Source organism: Peromyscus californicus, unplaced genomic scaffold (assembly GCF_007827085.1).
Source record: "Peromyscus californicus insignis strain IS unplaced genomic scaffold, ASM782708v3 Scaffold_4__1_contigs__length_199733344, whole genome shotgun sequence".
Classification (NCBI taxonomy): Eukaryota; Metazoa; Chordata; class Mammalia; order Rodentia; family Cricetidae; genus Peromyscus; species Peromyscus californicus.
Window position 1 is genome coordinate 161,596,907 of NW_026294562.1, and position 18,992 is coordinate 161,615,898.

The 18,992-nt window shown below is 43.7% G+C and overlaps 1 protein-coding gene across 2 annotated transcripts; it reads right to left on the reverse strand.

Moving 5' to 3' along the window:
* Positions 1-1,108: 1,108 nt before the first annotated feature.
* Positions 1,109-17,870, reverse strand: LOC128095460 (zinc finger protein 420-like). 2 transcript variants are annotated; one of them, XM_052714430.1, is made up of 5 exons: positions 17,623-17,870; positions 9,649-9,719; positions 7,888-8,011; positions 7,517-7,612; positions 1,109-5,368 (listed from the first exon to the last, which is right to left on the reverse strand). In XM_052714430.1, exons 2-5 carry the CDS (start codon positions 9,655-9,657, stop codon positions 3,258-3,260), a joined length of 2,340 nt encoding a protein of 779 aa, XP_052570390.1. In that variant the 5' UTR covers positions 9,658-9,719; positions 17,623-17,870; the 3' UTR covers positions 1,109-3,257. The 2 variants fall into 2 exon arrangements, with proteins under 2 accessions (XP_052570390.1, XP_052570389.1); XM_052714429.1 differs by lacking the exon at positions 17,623-17,870 and adding an exon at positions 14,859-15,539.
* Between the last annotated feature and the right edge of the window lie 1,122 nt (positions 17,871-18,992).

The window sequence follows — 18,992 nt, forward strand, 5'->3', positions numbered from 1 at the left end:
CTTTTTATTGTTAAAGACTTTGTGATAGGTGCAATAAAGGAATTTAGCAGAGACTGGCTATGTAGGGTGGCACTGGGCCGTTAGGAATCAAATTCCTGATGCCCGGATCTGCTCATTAAAGTGTGGGATTCTCTGCTGTAGTATCACCACTACTCAAGACAGCTCAGAGATAGCAATTATAACTTTTTAGTCCTGTTTAGATAACAGCCATGATCTGCATCTGTCCCAGAATGGCATCCACAAAACCATTTCTGGTTCCTAGAGCCCTGCAGACCACTTTTTTCTGATATTTATGGTGTTAATACCTTTTTGTCCATTTTAACCAATTTCGTTAATTTTAAAATATTTTTTATTCTGAGTATTAATGTTTTGTCTGCACTCCTGAGCTATCTGCACAGGACTGAGCCTGGCAGCATTCCATCGTGGCTAGAGGGGCTCAAGGGCTTCTCCCTTAACTGAGTCTATGGCTGCGGGGGAGGGGGTCCTTGTCAGTGCTGTGACCACTCAGTTGCCTGCATTCCAGTAAATACTGCCACGCCATACTCATTTTGCAAGCAGTCCTAATTAAACTCAGTGGGTCACACAGACATGAAGGCAGGAGGGGACTTGTTGGGAAGAGAAGAGAAGGTAAGTGGGGGGTGAATATGGTCAAACACATTACATACATGCATGAATTTATCACTTAAAACACACTTTAGATTCACTATCAATTTGTGCCATCTTGGAATTGGCAGGTCTTTTTCTTTTCTAAATTAAACTTACAGTTTCTTAGTCCTTAATATGGTGAGATTTTTTTTTAATCTCTTGTTTTTATGTGTATGTGTTCAAGTGAGCATGCAGGTCAGAAGACAGCCTCCAGTGCTGTTTTGTTTTTTTTTTTGAGACACACAAACATACACATAAATAATCTTAAAAAAATAAATCTGGTTGCTGGAGAGATGGCTCAGTGGCTGCTCTTCCAGAAGACCTGGGTTCAATTCCCAGCACCCACATGGCAGTTCACAACTGTCTGTACCTCCAGTTCCAGAGGATCTGTTATCCTCACACAGACATACATGCAGGCAAAACATCACTGCCCATAAAATAAATACATAAATAATAAATCTGGTCAGCATGAATGAATATAGCTTTATTATAGTAAAGATATGACAAAATTATCCCAAGTTGTAAAGTTCATAAATGACAATCATTTCAGAAAAACATGCACATGAACTGCTCTTCAATGTTCTAAATATGTGTATTTACTCACCATTGCTTAACATGTAATATTAAATGGTACCAAGAACTGCACTTGGACAATACTCAGTACTGAACTAAACATACATTTGCATCATTCAGAATTGTAATCCACCCACAAAAAATGCCTAAAAAGGAGCCAGCATCACCTTTCCCTTTAAATGTCAGGGCCGCCTCTTTTGTAATTTTCATTTACCTTTACAACTGAAACTTTTCAAATGTAAGAATTATGCTAAATAAGCCTACAGATTTTCCACAGTATTAACTTTTCTTCCACAGTATATATACATATATATTATATATATAAAATATATTATATCTCCTGTAACCTTAGTCACACATGATTTTCTTTGTCCTTTGAGACACAGTCTCATGAATTCCTGGCTGGCTTTGAATTCACTACACACTCCAAGCATGACCCTGAACTTCTGACCCTCTTGTCTCTACCTCTGAGTATCACAATCTCAGGCATATGGCATGGTGCTTGGTTGTGCAGTGCTGGAGAACAGACCCAGGGCTTCATGCATGCAAGGCAAACACTACCAACTGAGCTACATCTCCAGGCCCTCATAGAACTTTTTAAATGCAATTCTGATTTTTAAAAAATTTTTTGGACTTGATATGTTGTATTTAAACAAAACAAAACAAAACAAGCACTTCTAAGTTTTCCTAGAAAATAAATGATCCACATATAAAAATCATGTCTCAAATATTTTACACATTTACATTTCACTGCAAATACTCTAAAATAGAGCTATATGCCACTTCTCTTGTGAGGCATCATCACAGTACATAAATAGCCCACCAGTAAAGTCTTTCCTAAATTAACATAGATTATATCATGACTTTGGATGGCAGACATATTACTTTGCCAAAAGGTCTACTAGTATTACATTTAAGGGGTATTTGAAAAGGAATTATCTTAATGAGTTAGAAATAAATTAGCCTTTCTTGGTTTTGTGTCACATGATATCATAGTAGTGAAAAAAGTATGCTCTTGGAAAAATGTTGTTTTAGTAAGTTTCCTCACAAGTGAGGGCTCGGGATGCAGCTGAGAAACAAGAGCACCTGTGTAGCACGCACAAGCTCTGGGTTTCACACCACACAAAAAAGTATAAATGTCCAGTTGCTGACCCAACTTTATATAATGACTAAATCACTTTTCTTAACATTTATGGGCTCTGCATCAGTATGAATTTCCTATCATATGAGAGATGAGTCCAAAATAAAAGATTTTCCACATTCCTTGGATATCTGAGGTTCCTTGCCTGTACACACTCCTAAAGTTATGAATCTGAAAGGCATTTCCACATTCTTTATGTCTCTTTTGAGTATGTACTTTCTATCAGTTAAATTTGGAATAATGAGTAAGTGTTTCCACAATCCTTGAATTCACAGTTTTCTTAGCCAAGAATTTACAGATGTCTATTAAATTCTGAACCATGAAGAAAGGTCTTCCCATGTCCTTATATCCAGTTTCCTCTCATGAATATTCTCACTTTGACCAAGATATGAACCCAGGAAAGTCTTCACATTGCTTACACTTGTAGGGTTTCTACTACCGTAGACTAACATGGATAATGTAGCGAGTCTTCTGTCCCACCAGCCAGCTCCCAAATCACAACATAGAGACTTATTATTAATTATGAAAGCTCAGTTGATAGCTTAGGCTTGTTTCTAACTAGCTCTTATAACTTAAATTAACCCCTATCTTTTAATCTACTTTCTGCCTCATGACTTTATTACCTCATCTCCGTAGAGGCCATCCTGCTTGCTTTCCATCTGGCTGGACTCCACCCTTCTTCTTCCCAGCATTCTTTCTACCTCGAAAATCCTGCCTAGCTATTGGCTATTTAGCTTTTTATTAAACCAATCACAGTGACATATCTTCACACAGATAGTGGCTTGAGTTACAGATGAAGGCTTTCCCAAATCTCAGTCATAGATTTCCTACCAATGTAGACATTCTAATGCTGGGTAAGATTTGAGACACAAAAATAGGCTTTTCCAAGTGTTCTGCCTTAACTTGATTTCTCATCATTATAAATCTTCTGAAACTGATTGAGCTGAGCCATGAGTAGAATCTTTCCAACACTCCTTACATTGATAAGATTGTTTATCAGCGTGAACCCTCTCATATTTAATAACATCTGACTGCCTGCTGAAGGCTTTTCTACATTCATTACATCCTTGGACTGTTCGACACTGTGAATTCTCTGATGTTTAATGAGGTGTGACTGCTGAATAAAGGCTTTCCCACACTCATTACATTCATAGGGCCTCTCACCAGTGTGAATCCGCTGATGCCGAGCAAGGTCTGAGGCAGAAGCAAATGCTTTCCAGCATTCCTGACATTTATAGGGCTTCTCACCGGTATGTAGTCTCTGATGTCGAGTAAGTTCTGAACTGTATCTAAAGGCCTTTGGGCATTCCTTACACTGAAAACGTTTCTCCCTAATATGAACTGTCTTAAGATCTGTGTCACTTGAATGCCAACTGAAGTCCTTGTCATTCTCTTTATATTCATTGGTTGTCTCGCCAGGTTGAAATTGAGTAAGTTCTGAACCACAAACAATGGTCTCTGCATATTCCTTATCTTGCCAGAATTTCTCACCAGTATGAATTAAAGAATGCTGAGGATGTTCTAAACCAGAACTGAAGTCCTTGTCACCCCCATTGAATTCATGTGATTTCTTACTATGACTTTTCTGATGTTGAGTTAGGTGTGCACCGCGAGTGAAAGCTTTTCCACACTCCTTACATACATAAGGCTTTACACCGGTGTGAACTCTCTGATGCCGGCCAAGGTCTGATCTGCAAATAAATCCCTTTCCGCATTCCTTACACTTATAGGGCTTTTCACCAGTGTGAATCTTCTGATGGCGAGCGAGATCTGAGGGACAACGAAAGGCCTTCTCACAGTCCTTGCATTTAAAAAGTTTCTCCCTGTTATGAATTTTCTTAAGACTGCTGACAATGGAGCGCAAACTAAAAGCCTTGCCACACTCTTTACATTCGTATATTTTCTTACCAGTGTGAACTGTCTGGTACTGAGTAAGTTCTGAATCTGGAAAAAACGTCTTCCCATTTTCCTTATCTTCAAAGAACTTCTCACCAATGTAAATTAACTGTCGTTGAGTATGATCTAAGGCAAAACTAAAAGAGTTTTTACATTCTTTACATTTATGCAACTTATCACCAGTATGAATTTTCCTATGTTGACTTAATTGTGACCCACATGTGAAAGCTTTCCCACACTCCTTGCATACGTAAGGTTTTTCACCAGTGTGGATTCTCTGATGTTTAATGAGATGTGACTGCTGAATAAAAGCCTTTCCACACTCATTACATTCATAGGGTTTTTCACCAGTGTGAATTCTCTCATGGCGAGTGAGGTCTGAGCCGCAACTGAAACCCTTTCCACATTCCCTACACTGATAGGGCTTCTCACCAGTATGAATCCTGTGATGTCGAGTAAGGTCTGAGCTGTAATTAAAGTACTTTCCACATTCCTTACATTCGTAAGATTTCTCACCAGTATGAATCCGAACGTGGACACTGAGCAGTGAATGAAATCTAAAGGCTTTCCCACATTCCTTACATTTAAAAGGCTTTTCCCCAGTGTGAATTCTCTTGTGACCAGTAAGACTAGACCGAAAACTAAAAGCCTTGCCACATTCTTCACACTGAAATGTTTTCTTTCCGGTGTGAACTGCACGATACCGAGTAAGTTTAGAACCAGGAGGAAAGGTTTTCCCACATTTTTTATCTTCCTCGAGTTTCTCACCCATGTGAATTAACTGAAGTTGAGTGGGGTCTGAGGCAAAACTAAAGGATTTTTCAGATTTAAATTTATTTGTTTTCGCGTCTATATTCAGTCTTGGACACTGATTAAAAGCTGTGAGCTGATTGAAAAAGGGCAATTTTTCGTAGGTAAGTGTCATTTGCTTAAAGCATTCCTCTTGATTCTCCTTTTGTGTTGGAAGCTGACCTTTGCCTTCCCAATCAGCTCTAGGACACGAACCTTCAAGGCTGTGGTTTGGATCAGTTTCCATTACTTCCCACTGGGATAACTGTCTTGCACACGCGCTAGTTTTTGGTAGGACCTTCATCTGCCACACAGAATCTATATCTGAAAGACAATAACATAAATATATACGGTTTTACTATCCATAAAGAAAAAAAAAATGTCCTCAAAAGCAAATGTTAAAGTAAATCACACAAGAAGTGAATGGCTTAAAAAAAAAAAACAAAAAAAAAAAAACCCAAAATCTGGACAATATTAAAAAGACAAAAAATAAACAGAAATTTCAGAGAGCTAATTTTTTTTTTTTTTTTTGTTTTTTTTTTTGTTTTTTGTTTTTTCGAGACAGGGTTTCTCTGTGTAGCTTTGCGCCTTTTCCTGGAACTCACTTGGTAGCCCAGGCTGGCCTCGAACTCACAGAGATCCGCCTGGCTCTGCTTCCCGAGTGCTGGGATTAAAGGCGTGCGCCACCACCGCCCGGCCAGAGAGCTAATTTTAAAGGGGGGATGCCTAGACAGTACTAAGATTTTATAAAAACCAGGGCCAAGAGGTACAAGCGGGATAATCAAGTTAAGAACGGTGTAACAGAGCTCACTGTTTAGTTTCTCCTGTCTCCACTTGAATGATTCCACAGGCTGCTTCCTTCATGGCTTTTAAAAATGTATGCATTTAGCCGGGCGGTGGTGGCGCACGCCTTTAATCCCAGCACTCGGGAGGCAGAGCCAGGCGGATCTCTGTGAGTTCGAGGCCAGCCTGGGCTACCAAGTGAGTTCCAGGAAAAGGCGCAAAGCTACACAGAGAAACCCTGTCTCGAAAAACAAAAAACAAAAAAAAAAAAAAAAAAAAAAAAAAATGTATGCATTTATTTTGTGTGTATGGATGTTTGCCTGCATGTATGTCTGTGGACCATGTGTGTGCCTGTACCCAAGGAGGCCAGAAGTTCAAGAGATCCCCAGGATTGGAGTTAGGCAGCTGTGAGCCACCATGTGGGTGCTGGGAATCAAACCTGGGACCCCTTTAAGAGCAGCCATTGAACCATCTTTTCGGCCCCTTCATGGCTTTTTGTACAATAGGAGACACAAGCATACCCAGGCTGGCTCAGTCAAAAACAGATTTATTTTTAATTTATTATTATTATTATTATTATTATTATTATGATTACTGTGTATGGAGAGAATCAGAGACAGAGACAGACAGACAAACTGTGCATGTGGCACTCATTGTATGTAGGTGTGACTGTGGGCATGCACATGCCACTGCAGACACTTGGAAGTCCGTGTGTGTGTGTGTGTGTGTGTGTGTGTGTGTGCGCGTGTGTGTGTGTGTGTGTGTGTGTGTGTGCGTGTGATGAACATGCCACCGTAGACGTGAAGTCACACTACGGCTTTAGGAGCCAGTTCTCCTCTCCCACCATGGGTCCAGGGACCGGATGCCGGTCCTCAGAAACGCAGAGCGACGCTTTTCTACCTGCCCAGCCCTCAGGCTTGTCCCGGCACATCATCCCCACAAGGCACCTGGCAGAGGAGGACTGGGTGACTGATGAAGGCCATCCTCATCCACAGAGAAGGAAATGGAGAATAGAGGGAAGCGGACAAGCCAGGGCTTGGCCTGGCCATGCATTCTCCGGGTTGTCTCCCTTTGGCCCTAACCTCTTTGCAGGTAGTTCCTCTAAGTGGCCCAAACTGTTTTCCTCACTAGTCCAATGTTTAACCACCAGCCTAACAGGTTCTTTTCATGTATGATGGACTACGCAAAAATTTGTGGATATGTTCCTGTCACAGAGAATACAAGGTTTATTAATATATACTCTCTCTTAACACTAGTGAATCCGAGCTGACGTTAGAAAACTGGAAAACAAGGAAGAAGAAAGTAGATAAAGTGAGGTAATTCAAGAGGGCTGCGTGGGGTGGCCCATGAAGGAAGGAAATCTTTTCAAGTAGCTGAAATGAATGATACATTTGCCAAATTTTTTGAGAATGGGGGAATTTATAAATCCCTAAATGGAAAAAGGTAAGGAAACAGCAAGAGATGGGAAGGCACTGGACCTACATCATTCACAGAAGAATGGCCACTAGAGAGGAGGACGGCACGTCACCTGCTGTCACACGGGGCACAAATGAGACGATGGGTAAGAGCGGACTCTGAGTGAGGGTGATGCAGGAAAGGCTTTGTCAGCCAGGGGAAGGATGCTCTGGACCAGTGTCAGAGGTGCTGCTGCCTCTCTACTGGATGACTGCCCCACTCGCTGTTACTCACCTGGGCAAAATCCTCCGGTCTCACTGCCCAAATCCACGCAGGCATCCTGCTCTTTTTCCAACACAGGGAGCACACGTGGTTGATAAATGCAAAGTCCTGCATGTAAGATAAGATATAGGAAGCAACCACACGAGTAAGAATTCCAAAATTCTCATCTGGTGTGACAATCACAGGAAGAGCAAGGAAAAAGGATGATTCACTTTAGGAGGAGCATGAACATGGAGGTCCCCAATGATGACTATCATCTTTGCAAAAACACAACCCATTTTCCCAGAAGAAACACAGGTCAGAAATCCCCTTGACATTTGAAAAACAAGTCAATAATTGACGATAAAGCACCCAGGAATGTCTAGGGTTAAACTGAGCCTTACCTACTGAGACAAGGTGGTTGTAGTTCTCCAACATCACATCTCTGTATAAATGCCTCTGTTCCAGGTTTAGACACTCCCATTCTTCTGGAGAGAAATCTACAGCCACATCGCTGAACGTCATTACCTGCCATCCGACAATTAACCCCAGTGTTAATGGTACAATTGAACAAATGATTTAGATGGAAGAGAAAAGCTGGTGAAGGGCAGAGCAGGGAATGAGACGACGACGACGAGGCAAACCAGAGCTGGCAGTTTGTGGTCCGGGGAGACGGCAATGGAACTAAGTGTGACCAATCAAGCTGAGTGCCACAGGCTCTTAAAAACTATTGCTCTGGGGACTGGAGAGATGGTTCAGGGGTCAGGAGTGCTTGCTGCACTTCTAAAGGATCTGAGCTTGGTTCTGAGCACCCATACTGGGCACCCATACTGCCCATAGCTCCGGGAAATCCGACACCCTCTTCTAGCCTTCACTGGCATCTATACACACATGATATTCACAGAAGTATACACACATACACATTAAAAAAATAAATTGTAGAGCCAGGCAGGAGGATCTCTGTGAGTTCGAGGCCAGCCTGGTCTACAGACTGAGATCCAGGACAGGCTCCAAAGCTACACAGAGAAACCCTGTCTCGAAAAACAAAAAAAATAAAATAAAATAAAAATAAATAAATTGTAAAAACAAACTACTGCTTGGTCACAACATCCTTATAAGCTTCATATGAGGAACACCAGGACAAAAGGGTGGTGGCCTGAAGACATCCCAGGAGTTTATGGCAGACATCATGGAGAGAATACACCTGTTTAAAGTCCCGAACTCCAGATATATGTAAAACATGAGAAAATGCAGGCCTTTTATGGGCTGTCCATTTTGTTGTTTCCTTTTAGTGTAGGGTGCTTTTAGTGGAATTTCCTATCAGTTTAAAATGACAGAATTTTAGGGATATATTTCCCAAGTCCTGTTTTTTTTTCTAAGCAGAGTGTGTTGCTCTCTGTAAGCAACTGCCAATCAGCTAGCTTCTTGCTGATCCCCAGGTCTCTGCACACTCAGTGTCTCTGACATGACCTCTAAATGCACTGGCAAGCGCCGCACACCGAGAAGGCCTCATCCTGACCGAAACGCTCCAGTCTGTATGTAGAGCAAGTGCGAACCTTCATATGCCATCTCCTCCCACCACCGTTCTGCCTATGGGTTTGAAGTGACACTCTAGGATGTCCTCTCTAGAGGCACTCCTCCTGATTAGATATTCTCTTAGGTCTAAAACACAAGGGTTACTGACTGCCATGTGGGAGATACCAGTTGAGGGGAGAGTGCCATGTAGGGAAGGCCCTAGGCTGCTCCACAGCATCACTACTACCCGGAATTGACTTGGCTGAGTGTGGTGATATTTTGTTTGTGCTCTATCTAACAAATAAGGCTTGTCTGGAGATCAGAGTGCGGAGCCAGCCACTAGTTAACCATAGAGGCCAGGCAGTGGTGGCTCACACCTTTAATCCCAGCACTAGGGAGGTAGAGACAGTAATATAAGACCAGGGGAGACAGGAGCTCGGCCTCTTTCAGGCTGAGGAGTTGGTGAGGTAAGAGGTGGCTGTGGCTTGCTCCTTTGTCTCTCAGATCTTTCAGCATTTACCCCAATATCTGGCTCCGGGTTTTTATTATTAAGACCAGTTAGGATTCTCACTATAGTTAAGTAGTTTGAGAACAAGGGACAAAAACATTCCTATGAGCAGAAATAGTTATTTTTGAGAATACAAACTCACATGGGCCATGATTGAAAACTTGTGAATGTGACCAGTCCTCTTCTTGATTCCTATCGTTATGACGCCAACTCCTGAGGAAACAGAGCACAGGGAAGAGAATCAGGAGATGCCCGACTTTCCAGAGACCTTGCAAACGGATGAGAAAAAAGGCCATTTTCTTCCCTGGAGGAAGGCAAGAGGGAGTGTGATGAAATGCTGGCCCCACCAAAAATCAAGAGAACCCCAACTAAAACAGGATGGAGTTATAATCGAATTAGTTGTGTCAAAAATCATTCCATAGCTGGGCAGTGGTGGCGCACACCTTTAACCCCAGCACTCAGGAGGCAAAGGCAGGTGGATATCTGCATTCCAGGTCAGCCTGGTCTACAGAGGTAGTTCTAGAACAGCCAGATACACAGAGAAACCCTGTCTCAAAAAACAAACAAAAAAATCACTGCATAGATCAGGATATGAGACGAAGTTATTCTGATTGAATCTAAGTGTCTCTAATAACTCTACATAGCTGGAGTTAGAAATCTTCAAAGGCAATGGAACTCTCCCTTCTGGAAGCCCATCAGAGCAACCCGGACTCCGCTGTGTGTCCAGGACAGCATCTCCATTTTCCCCATGTCTAACAAACCTACTGAATCATTTTCATCTAGAGCATCCAGGAAGGGTCACACTGTAAAACTGAAGACAGTCTTGAGGCTCTAACAAGCCTCAGGAAACACCATGCAGTGGGACAAGTGTTATTAGGGCATCTGCAGAACCGGGCACACAGTCCAGCTCCACTGCCAGCCCCCACTACCCTCTAATCTCTGACACAGTCCTAACAAGTGTGCTCCACAGCCGGGGCCGCGGACCTCCTCTCCGCAGGGAGAAGTGACTGCTCTTTTAAAACCTTATGTGTGCTTTATCTGCATGAACGTCTGTGCACCGCATGTGTGCCTGGTGCTCCCTGAGGCCAGAAGAGGGCGCCAGAGTCCCTGGAACTGAAGTTAGAGATGGTTGTAAGCTGCCCTGTGGGTGCTGGGAACTAAACCCAGGTCCTCTGCAGGAGCAGTGAGTGCTCTTAACTGCTGAGACATCTCTCCAGTCCCTAACACTACATTTTTAAAATAAGATTTAAACTTATTAGAGATGTAGAGAATGGCTTAATAGTAAGAGCACTGGCTACTCTTCCAGAGGATTTCCAGGGGACCTGGGTTCAATTCCCAGCACCCACATGCTGGCTCACAAACATCTGTTAGTTCCAGCTTCAGGGGATCAGCCATCCTCTCTGTGGGCATTGCATGTATATGGTACACATACATATAAAATAAAATTTAAGAAAGAAAAACAAACAAACAAACAAAAACCAAAAAAAAAAAAAAAAAAAAAAGGTCAGACGAGGTATTGAACACCTTTAATCTCAACGCCCAGGAAGGAGAGGCAGGAGTATCTTTGTGTCAGTAACCAGGCCCACATCTCAAGTTCCTGGCCAGTTGGAGCTACATAGTAAGACCCTGCCTCAAACAACAAACAAACAAATACATAGAGAGAAAGGAAAAGAAAACAAAGAACAAAGGCAGGGGGCTGGAGAGATGGTTCAGCAGTTAAGAGCACTGGCTGTTCTTCCAGAGGTCCTGAGTTCAATTCCCAACAACCACATGGTGGCTCACAACCATCTGTAATGAGATCTGGTGCCCTCTTCTGGCCTGCAGGGATACGTGCAGACAGAACACTGTTTATATAATAAATAAATCTTAAAAACAAAAACAAAAACAAAAAACAAAAGGGGGGGAGCTGTGTGAGAGGGCAGAGCAAGGGTACAGTGAGGCTCATGAGGACTCCATGTCCATTTCCCTGGGACATTAAGGGTGTCATGGTCATGATGGGTCTTTTCGAGAAAAGTGAGTAGTGACACACTTTGAATTTGGGGGATGGGGGGATGGGGGCATGGGCGTAGATGTAACCAACCTTCTTATTAAATAAGAAACACAGAACCAATGCAAAGAAGAAAGCCAAGAGGTCAGAGCTAAGAGCTAAAACCTTACCCTTCCTCCTGCAGTGGTCCTACCTCTCCGAACCAGAGCTACCCCTGTGTTAAAGTCTTTATATAGAGTTCCTGTCCTGCCTTCTCATTGGTTGTAAACCCAACCACATGACCGCCTCGTCAGGGCCTGTCTATATAGGCCTCCAGGTTTTCCATGATTGGTATTGAGATTAAAGGCATGTGTATCCAATAATGGCTGTATCCCTGAACATACAGAGACTTACCCAGCTCTGCCTACCAAATGCTGGGATTACAAGCGTATGCCACCACTGGCCTGCTTTCCTATGGCTTGCTAATAGCTCTGACCCCCGGGCAACTTTATTTATTAACATACAAATAACATTTTAATACAAATAAAATATCACCATAGATAGGGGGGTGGGGGAATGGGGATAGGGGTAGGGAATGGGGATGGGGGGGACAGGGATAGGGAGACTTGAGACTAATTATTACACAGTTTGAAGGAGGAACAATTCAAATCCTGCATTCCTCCTGAAACCGTGTAGAGGAATCAGAAATAAACAGAACCTGTGTGGACGCTCCAGCAATGAGGAGAACTCATTCTATGAGGAGTGGGCCAAACACTGAACATAAGATTCTAACAGAAATGATATGACACCTGGGTTTCTGTGAGTTCTAGGCCAGCCAGGACTCCATAGTCAGACACTGTCAAAAAGAAAAAAGAAAAGAAAGGAAAGGAAAGGAAAAAAGATGTAAGGGAGATTCAAGGTGGCAAAAGAAATACATTGTGAGACTATAAGTGTATACCAATACTTAGCTGTCTAAATCAATATCATGAAAGGGCATGATGGCATGGGGGAAATGGCACAAAAATCATCAATACCAAAACGTTACCTAATAAAAGCATTAGATTAGAAAACATGAAGAGTGGATGTGCTGGAGAGGTGCCTAGGGGGTTAAGAGCACTGTTGTTCTTGAGAAGACCTGCACCCACATGATGGTACACAGCATCCGTAATTCCAGTTCCTCTGTGAGGAACCAGGCATGCTCGTGGTATACATACACAGGCAAAATGCTCATGCACATAAAGTTATAAAAAAATTTTAAAACCATGAAGAGTTGTTCTAAAAAGATCAACTGTCTGTAACAAAAAGGAAATTCAAGTTTTAATTAGACTTTTCCATCTTGAAAAACTTATGGGTTTTTAGCATATTTGTAGAAAAAGAAATGAGAGATTCAATGACTATCTAGCCAATCTATTATTCCTTTTTAATTAATAAATTAACTTATTTTGGCTTTTTGAGACAGAGTTTCATTATGTAGCCCTGGCTGGCCTGGAACTTATTAAGTAGATCAGGCTAGCCTCAAACTCACAGAACTCGCTTGTTCCTGCCTCCAGAGTACTGGGATCAAAGACTAGTGCCACCACACTCAGCTCATTAATTTTTAAAGATACAAAGAGTAACCAGGAGTGGACATAACCCTGTAATCCCGAATTTAAGAGGTTGAAGCAGGAGGATCACTATGGGCTCAAGGCCAGCCTGGGTTACTTAGGAAGATCCAGTCTTAAAGGGGGTGGGGGGAGAGCAAGCAAAAGATGTGTGTGTGTGTGTGTGTGTGTGTAATGCTATGATATAAGAACTTTGAGAATATTCACAAAAGTCCTTTCTGAAAAAAATACTAGAGGTCACACAGAAACAAACAGGAAAAAAATCAGCAAAATAACTGCAATGGACTGGATACATTTAAATGTGATTCTAAATAAAAAGCAAGGTGGGAATTAGGGTGGCCAGCATCCTGAATGTCCAACACTGTATGCTAGCCTCCTTTATTCAACAGAATGGACTTCTGAATGAGTAAGATACTGTGGGGTGGGAAATGTGATTCAGTGTGTGGCGTGCTTGCCCAGAATGCACCAAGTTCTAAGCACCGCCCATACTAACTGCTGTTCCACCTCTCAGCTAAGACCGACAGAGAAAAGCTTAGAGTGTCTCCAGGGTCTTCAGTTCTCTCCTCATTTTGTGTTACCCCCACTTCAACGACCTTTTAACACTGAAATTGCTTTCCGTATTTGTTGCTAAGCAAGTCAGGGTAGACTGGGAGTTTTCCCACCCAGTCAGCCAACCACTGATTGGTTCTTTCTGCAAAAAGAGTAAACATGCCGTGTTATAATATTTGAACGAAGCCCACCCACATAAGCCCATGGCAGCGATCTTCATCTTTTGAACACGTGCTACATGACCCTGAACTGAGCATCCCTGGAAAGGGGTCTCATCGTTCCTTCATGAACTATGACCCCAGAGCACTTTCCTACAGGTATTCAAATAGGTTCCCAGGAGAGACTCACCACACTTTTCCAAGGAATAAACCCAGCATTTTCCTCCATCATCTGCAAATAATAATGGTACTCTACTTGCAACTTTATTTAAGATTTTACTTTTTAAAATGTTTATGTGTATCTGGGGGAAGGGGTATGTAAACTTGAACACTGGTACCCAGAACACCATTGGGCATCTCGGAGCCTCTGAACCTGAAGGAGGTTGTGAGCCTCCTGAATGTGTGCTAGGAACTGAACTTAAGTCCTCTGCAAGAACAGAAAATGCTTTTAACCGCTGAACCATTTCTCCAGGTTTATTTCCATTTTTTAAAAAGGATTTATGCGTGGGGTGTGGGGTGTGTGTTTGTGTGTGTGTGTGTGTGTGTGTGTGTGTGTGTGTGTGTGTACACATTAGTGCAGGTGCTGGGGCAGGAAGGTCCATGTAGCTAGAGTTACAAGCAAGAGCAGCCAACATCAGTGCTAAGAACCAAACTCAGATCCTCTGCAGAAGTAGTATGCACCCTGAACACCTGAGCCTCTCCTGTCCCCTTCTCTACGCTTACCTCCTGTTGTATTTCTGCCATTTCGCTCGCCAAGATGTGAACTCACTGCCTTCAGTTCCACCCTCGCTTTTAGAAATTACAATGTCTATTATTAAACACAATGTTCATTCTTGGCGGTGCCAGGGCTGCTGCTCTATCATGTTTACACACACAGTTTAAAACTGTCCACTGAATATGACCATCGCTTTCCGGAACACACACACACACACACACACACACACACACACACACACACACACACACACACACACACACACACACACACACACACACACACACACACACACACACACACACACACCTCTCATATTAGTGCCAAGTGTGTACCCCACAAGCCCCAAGCTCCCATACTAACCCCAACTCTGCCAGCCCGGAACGGCACATCCTCTTCAGAACTTCGCGCTTCGTAGGAAAGCCCTACACCCCTGAACTCGATTTCCAAGGACATTCTGATTCCAGGCCTTAAACTGACACTATGCCCCACACATCCTGGACGTCCCTAGGGATTCGGGTCTGAAGCCAGCTGGGTCGGAACTCCAGGAAGTTGCTTGTTAACAGTGCACTCTGGGAAATGTAGTCCAACGCTGTATGATCGTCAACAAAAGACTAGACCACAACTATCAATTTACAGGCCCTAGCTTTAAACTCCATTACTCCCATCGGTAGAGAACATCCCTCACACAACGCTAACAACTGTTCACGAGAGCTTCAGAAATTTCAGGCAACACTGAGATGGCCTACATACTGCTCTTTCTCAGCTATGCAAACGATGCCCCCTGCCATCTTTGGACATGCAATAGCCACGGGTGTGATGGCTCCTGGGAAATGTAGTCCACAGCCTAGGAAGCCAGAGAAACCGGCCTCCGAAAGATGGCCAATAAACGCGGGGCACTAACAGACACATGGGTTCCTGCTACAAGGTCTTGTAAAACAGCATCATGCTAGAGGTGAGGTTGAACTGTCTCTGCTCCAGCTGGTTGAATCACTACCTCTTATCACACTAGCACCTGCCTGCCTTAGGACAAAGGATGAAAATGATTTTAGATGGTGCCCGCCCCAAACCCTGGTGTCCTGCCTAAGAATCCATGAAAATCCTATCTTGAACTCGGGTTTAGTAGCTCTTCCATTCTCAAACAAACAGAAACACCTCAGTCCTATCTTCCAGGCAATCTTTTTTAAATGTTATTATTTTATTTGTTTCCCATCCTCCAGGCAATCTTTTCAAAATTGTTGTTTATTTGTTTGTTTGTTAGTTTGTTTATTTATGTGTATGGGTGTTTTGTCTGTCTGTATGTCCGTGCACATGGGCTGGGCATCAGATCCACTGGAACTGGGGTTACAGGCAATTGTGAGCCACCATGAAGGTGGTGGGATTCAAACCTAGTTCCTCTGCAAGAGCAGCAAGTGTTCTTAACTGCTGAGCCATCTCTCCATCCCCTTCAATTACCCTTAAAGCATGTGTTGTAAAGGCCTGATCACGGTTACATTATTATTACCTGGTATATTGATGCCATCCTTTTTTGCTTAAGTCCTCACAGAGGAGGAATGGTGACCAAAAGCTCACATGGATTAAAAGAGCAGGGCTTATAAGGAAGTCTTTAGGCATTTCAGTGGTGTTAGGCCCTCAGTGAATGTCTGCGCTATGTATGGTTCTCATTTGGCTACTTCGATAAGAACCTCCTTCACTGTTTAGTCACCCACCAGTCTCTTGTTAGAACTAGATTCCACCCAGTTTGGTGAAGTTATAATCCACCCGAGAGAGGATGGTGCAAGACCTGGAATTTAATTTAGACACCAACAGATGTGCAGGGTGTGGTAGTACTCACCTACAACCCTGGCACTTAGAAAATGGAGATGTGAGGATCCAGGAGTTCAGAGCTAGACTCTGATCTATCCTGTTGGAGGCCAGCATAAGCTACAGTCCATTTCAAAAACAAACAAAAACCCCCACTTGACAACTGTGCCTGAGCTTGGGTCTTTAATCATGTTACTATATATACATGTATGTATATGTATATATATATATACACACAGCATATAGTTTGTATATGTATATATACACATATATAGTTTATATGTACATACATATATTTATATACAGTTTATATATATATGTATATATACACACACATTTTTATATATGATGGCCCACACCTGTAATCCCAGCACTGGCAGATAGTCTCTATGGTCAGCATGGTTTGCATAGAAAGTTCTAGACTAGCCAGAGCTACATAGAGAGGCCATGTCTCAAAAGGAAAGGAGGGAGTGTTATAGCATTAAAATTTCTGAACACTTCAGAGGAGGAAAAGAGACGGCATTTTGCTTTCCAAGTCTGGATTACGTGGACGCGCATCGCTGTAGCTACGCTCCCCCGGTTCTTCAGCACTGTGTTAGTTCAATCGTGCTGATGCTGCTCTCTGTAATAAAGGTAATCACCTCGCTGGAGAGGGCGTGGTGGTTCACACGTGGTATCTCAGTCTTTAAGAGGGAGAGGGATTGCCTCCTGAAGGGTGACCAGGGCTAAACAGCAATGTCGCCTGTCTAAACAAACCCAAAACAACAGAAACCACTTGGAAGTGGAGGGAGGAGGGAGGAGGGAGGACCCGGAGTTCAGGTCAATCTTGGTTATAAAGAGACTAAGAGGCCGGCTCAAAAGCCAAACAACAATGACAAACTTCACCTGTGTCTCAAGAACTCTCTAAAGGGAACACATCTGCTTGGAGGATCCTGGGCATAACCTTCCCCACCTTCCACATACATACACAAAACGGACAAAACAAAACACACTTGTGTTTAAAAAGTCATAATGCCCGTGGATTGCCTTCGCACAATTATCTTGGGGAAAAATTAAAATGCTAATTAGTTATTATCAGCTGTTCCTTTTCCTCCCATAATGTACAGGAAGAAACACAATTACTAATCGCAATTTGAAAAGAAAATGAGATTTAGGAGGCTTCAGATTTCTCTATAATCTCAGCCACTCGGGCAGTGATCCATGCAGTGACCAAGACACAAGTAACTATTCCATGCACATACAGTGTTCCCTCCCCACAGCAGCACGCTCCACTCACAAAACCGCACAGCTCGACCCCAGCTCCTCTCACGCACATTCTTCTTACCTCGCAGTTTCTCTGTCGTTCAGCTCTCCCCGGACCCAGTCGCACACGTAATCTCCCCATGATCTCTCTCACACCCACTCCGGCCTGCCATTGCGGAATCTGTCACCTACAGGACGAGGCTGGCTTCCTCTTGGTCAAACTGCCCCGCCTGGTTTGGTTTCAGAACCCGGAGTCCCACATTTGCTTGCCCGGCCCCAACTTCCAGCAGGAAGCCGGATTCCGAACAGCCTCCCTGGTCAGATTTCCGCCTGGGGATTGGATGACTCAGCCCACGCTAGCCGCGCCCATCCGGTCTCTGGTACGGTCTTGGACTACATTTCCCAGAAGACCCCGTAAGTCACCACTAGAGTGGAGGTACCCTGAAAATTCACGGCTCTGAGATAGGGCCGGGTTCAAGAAAGATTGGAGTAGACCAGTTAAACCTGCAAGGACAATTTCGTTTAAGTGGGTGAAGGAGCTTACTGCCAAGCCTGATGACCTGAGTTCGATCCCCGGGGACACACGGTGGAAGATGAGAATTGATTCCTGCAAGTTGTCTGCTGAACGCCACACGCGCGCCCACATGCACACACGCAAAAATAAACAATTTTTGTTTGTTTGTTTTTAAGAAGGAGTATTGCAACAAGTTTGGCACAGTAGGTCACGCCTTTAATTCCAGCAGTCGGGAAGCGGAGGCAGGAGGAGCGCTACGAATTGAAGGCCAGTCTGGGCTGTCTCTAACACATAAGTATTGCCAATAGTCAACTGAGGAATTACGGCCAACCAGCAGGACGAGGAGAGAGTGATTGGTAAAGCATTGGACGAACTTTATCAATAAGAGAGGTTCTTACCAAGGACTCCGCTAAGCTCGGGTTGACAACGGCCGGGGAGGAGGTCTAATAGAAATGAGGGTTCAGAGGAGCCTGAGCAAAGTCTGGTCTAGGGAGCCCTTGTCAGCAGGGATTTCCTCACGACTCCGATAAACAGCTGAACAGTTTGTGCGGGTTGTCCCTGCCACAGCGTTGAGCACAGACTTCTGCCCCCTGCCGCTTCCTGGACTACATTTCCCAGAGGGCCCTGGGCTTTGTACTTCCCTCTCCTGAGAACCTCTTTGGAGGAGTGGGCAAGATACTCCAGCTAGGTTTGGGGAGAACTTGATTAGCCTCTTTAGGGATAATGAGGCGCCTTGGTGCCAAGTGTCTGGATGGTCCAGCCTGTGCGGAGCATGGAGGGAACAAGCTGACTCAGGGAGATCGTGGGACGCGTAGGATCGTTATCGTGTGTCTGGGTGACAGCGGAGGGACTGTGAAGGCGGCAAGGATTGCTTGATTGGCGATTGATGATCACGTCCTTTGTGTGTGAGTGGAGCTTGACAGGTCCCTTGAGTGTAC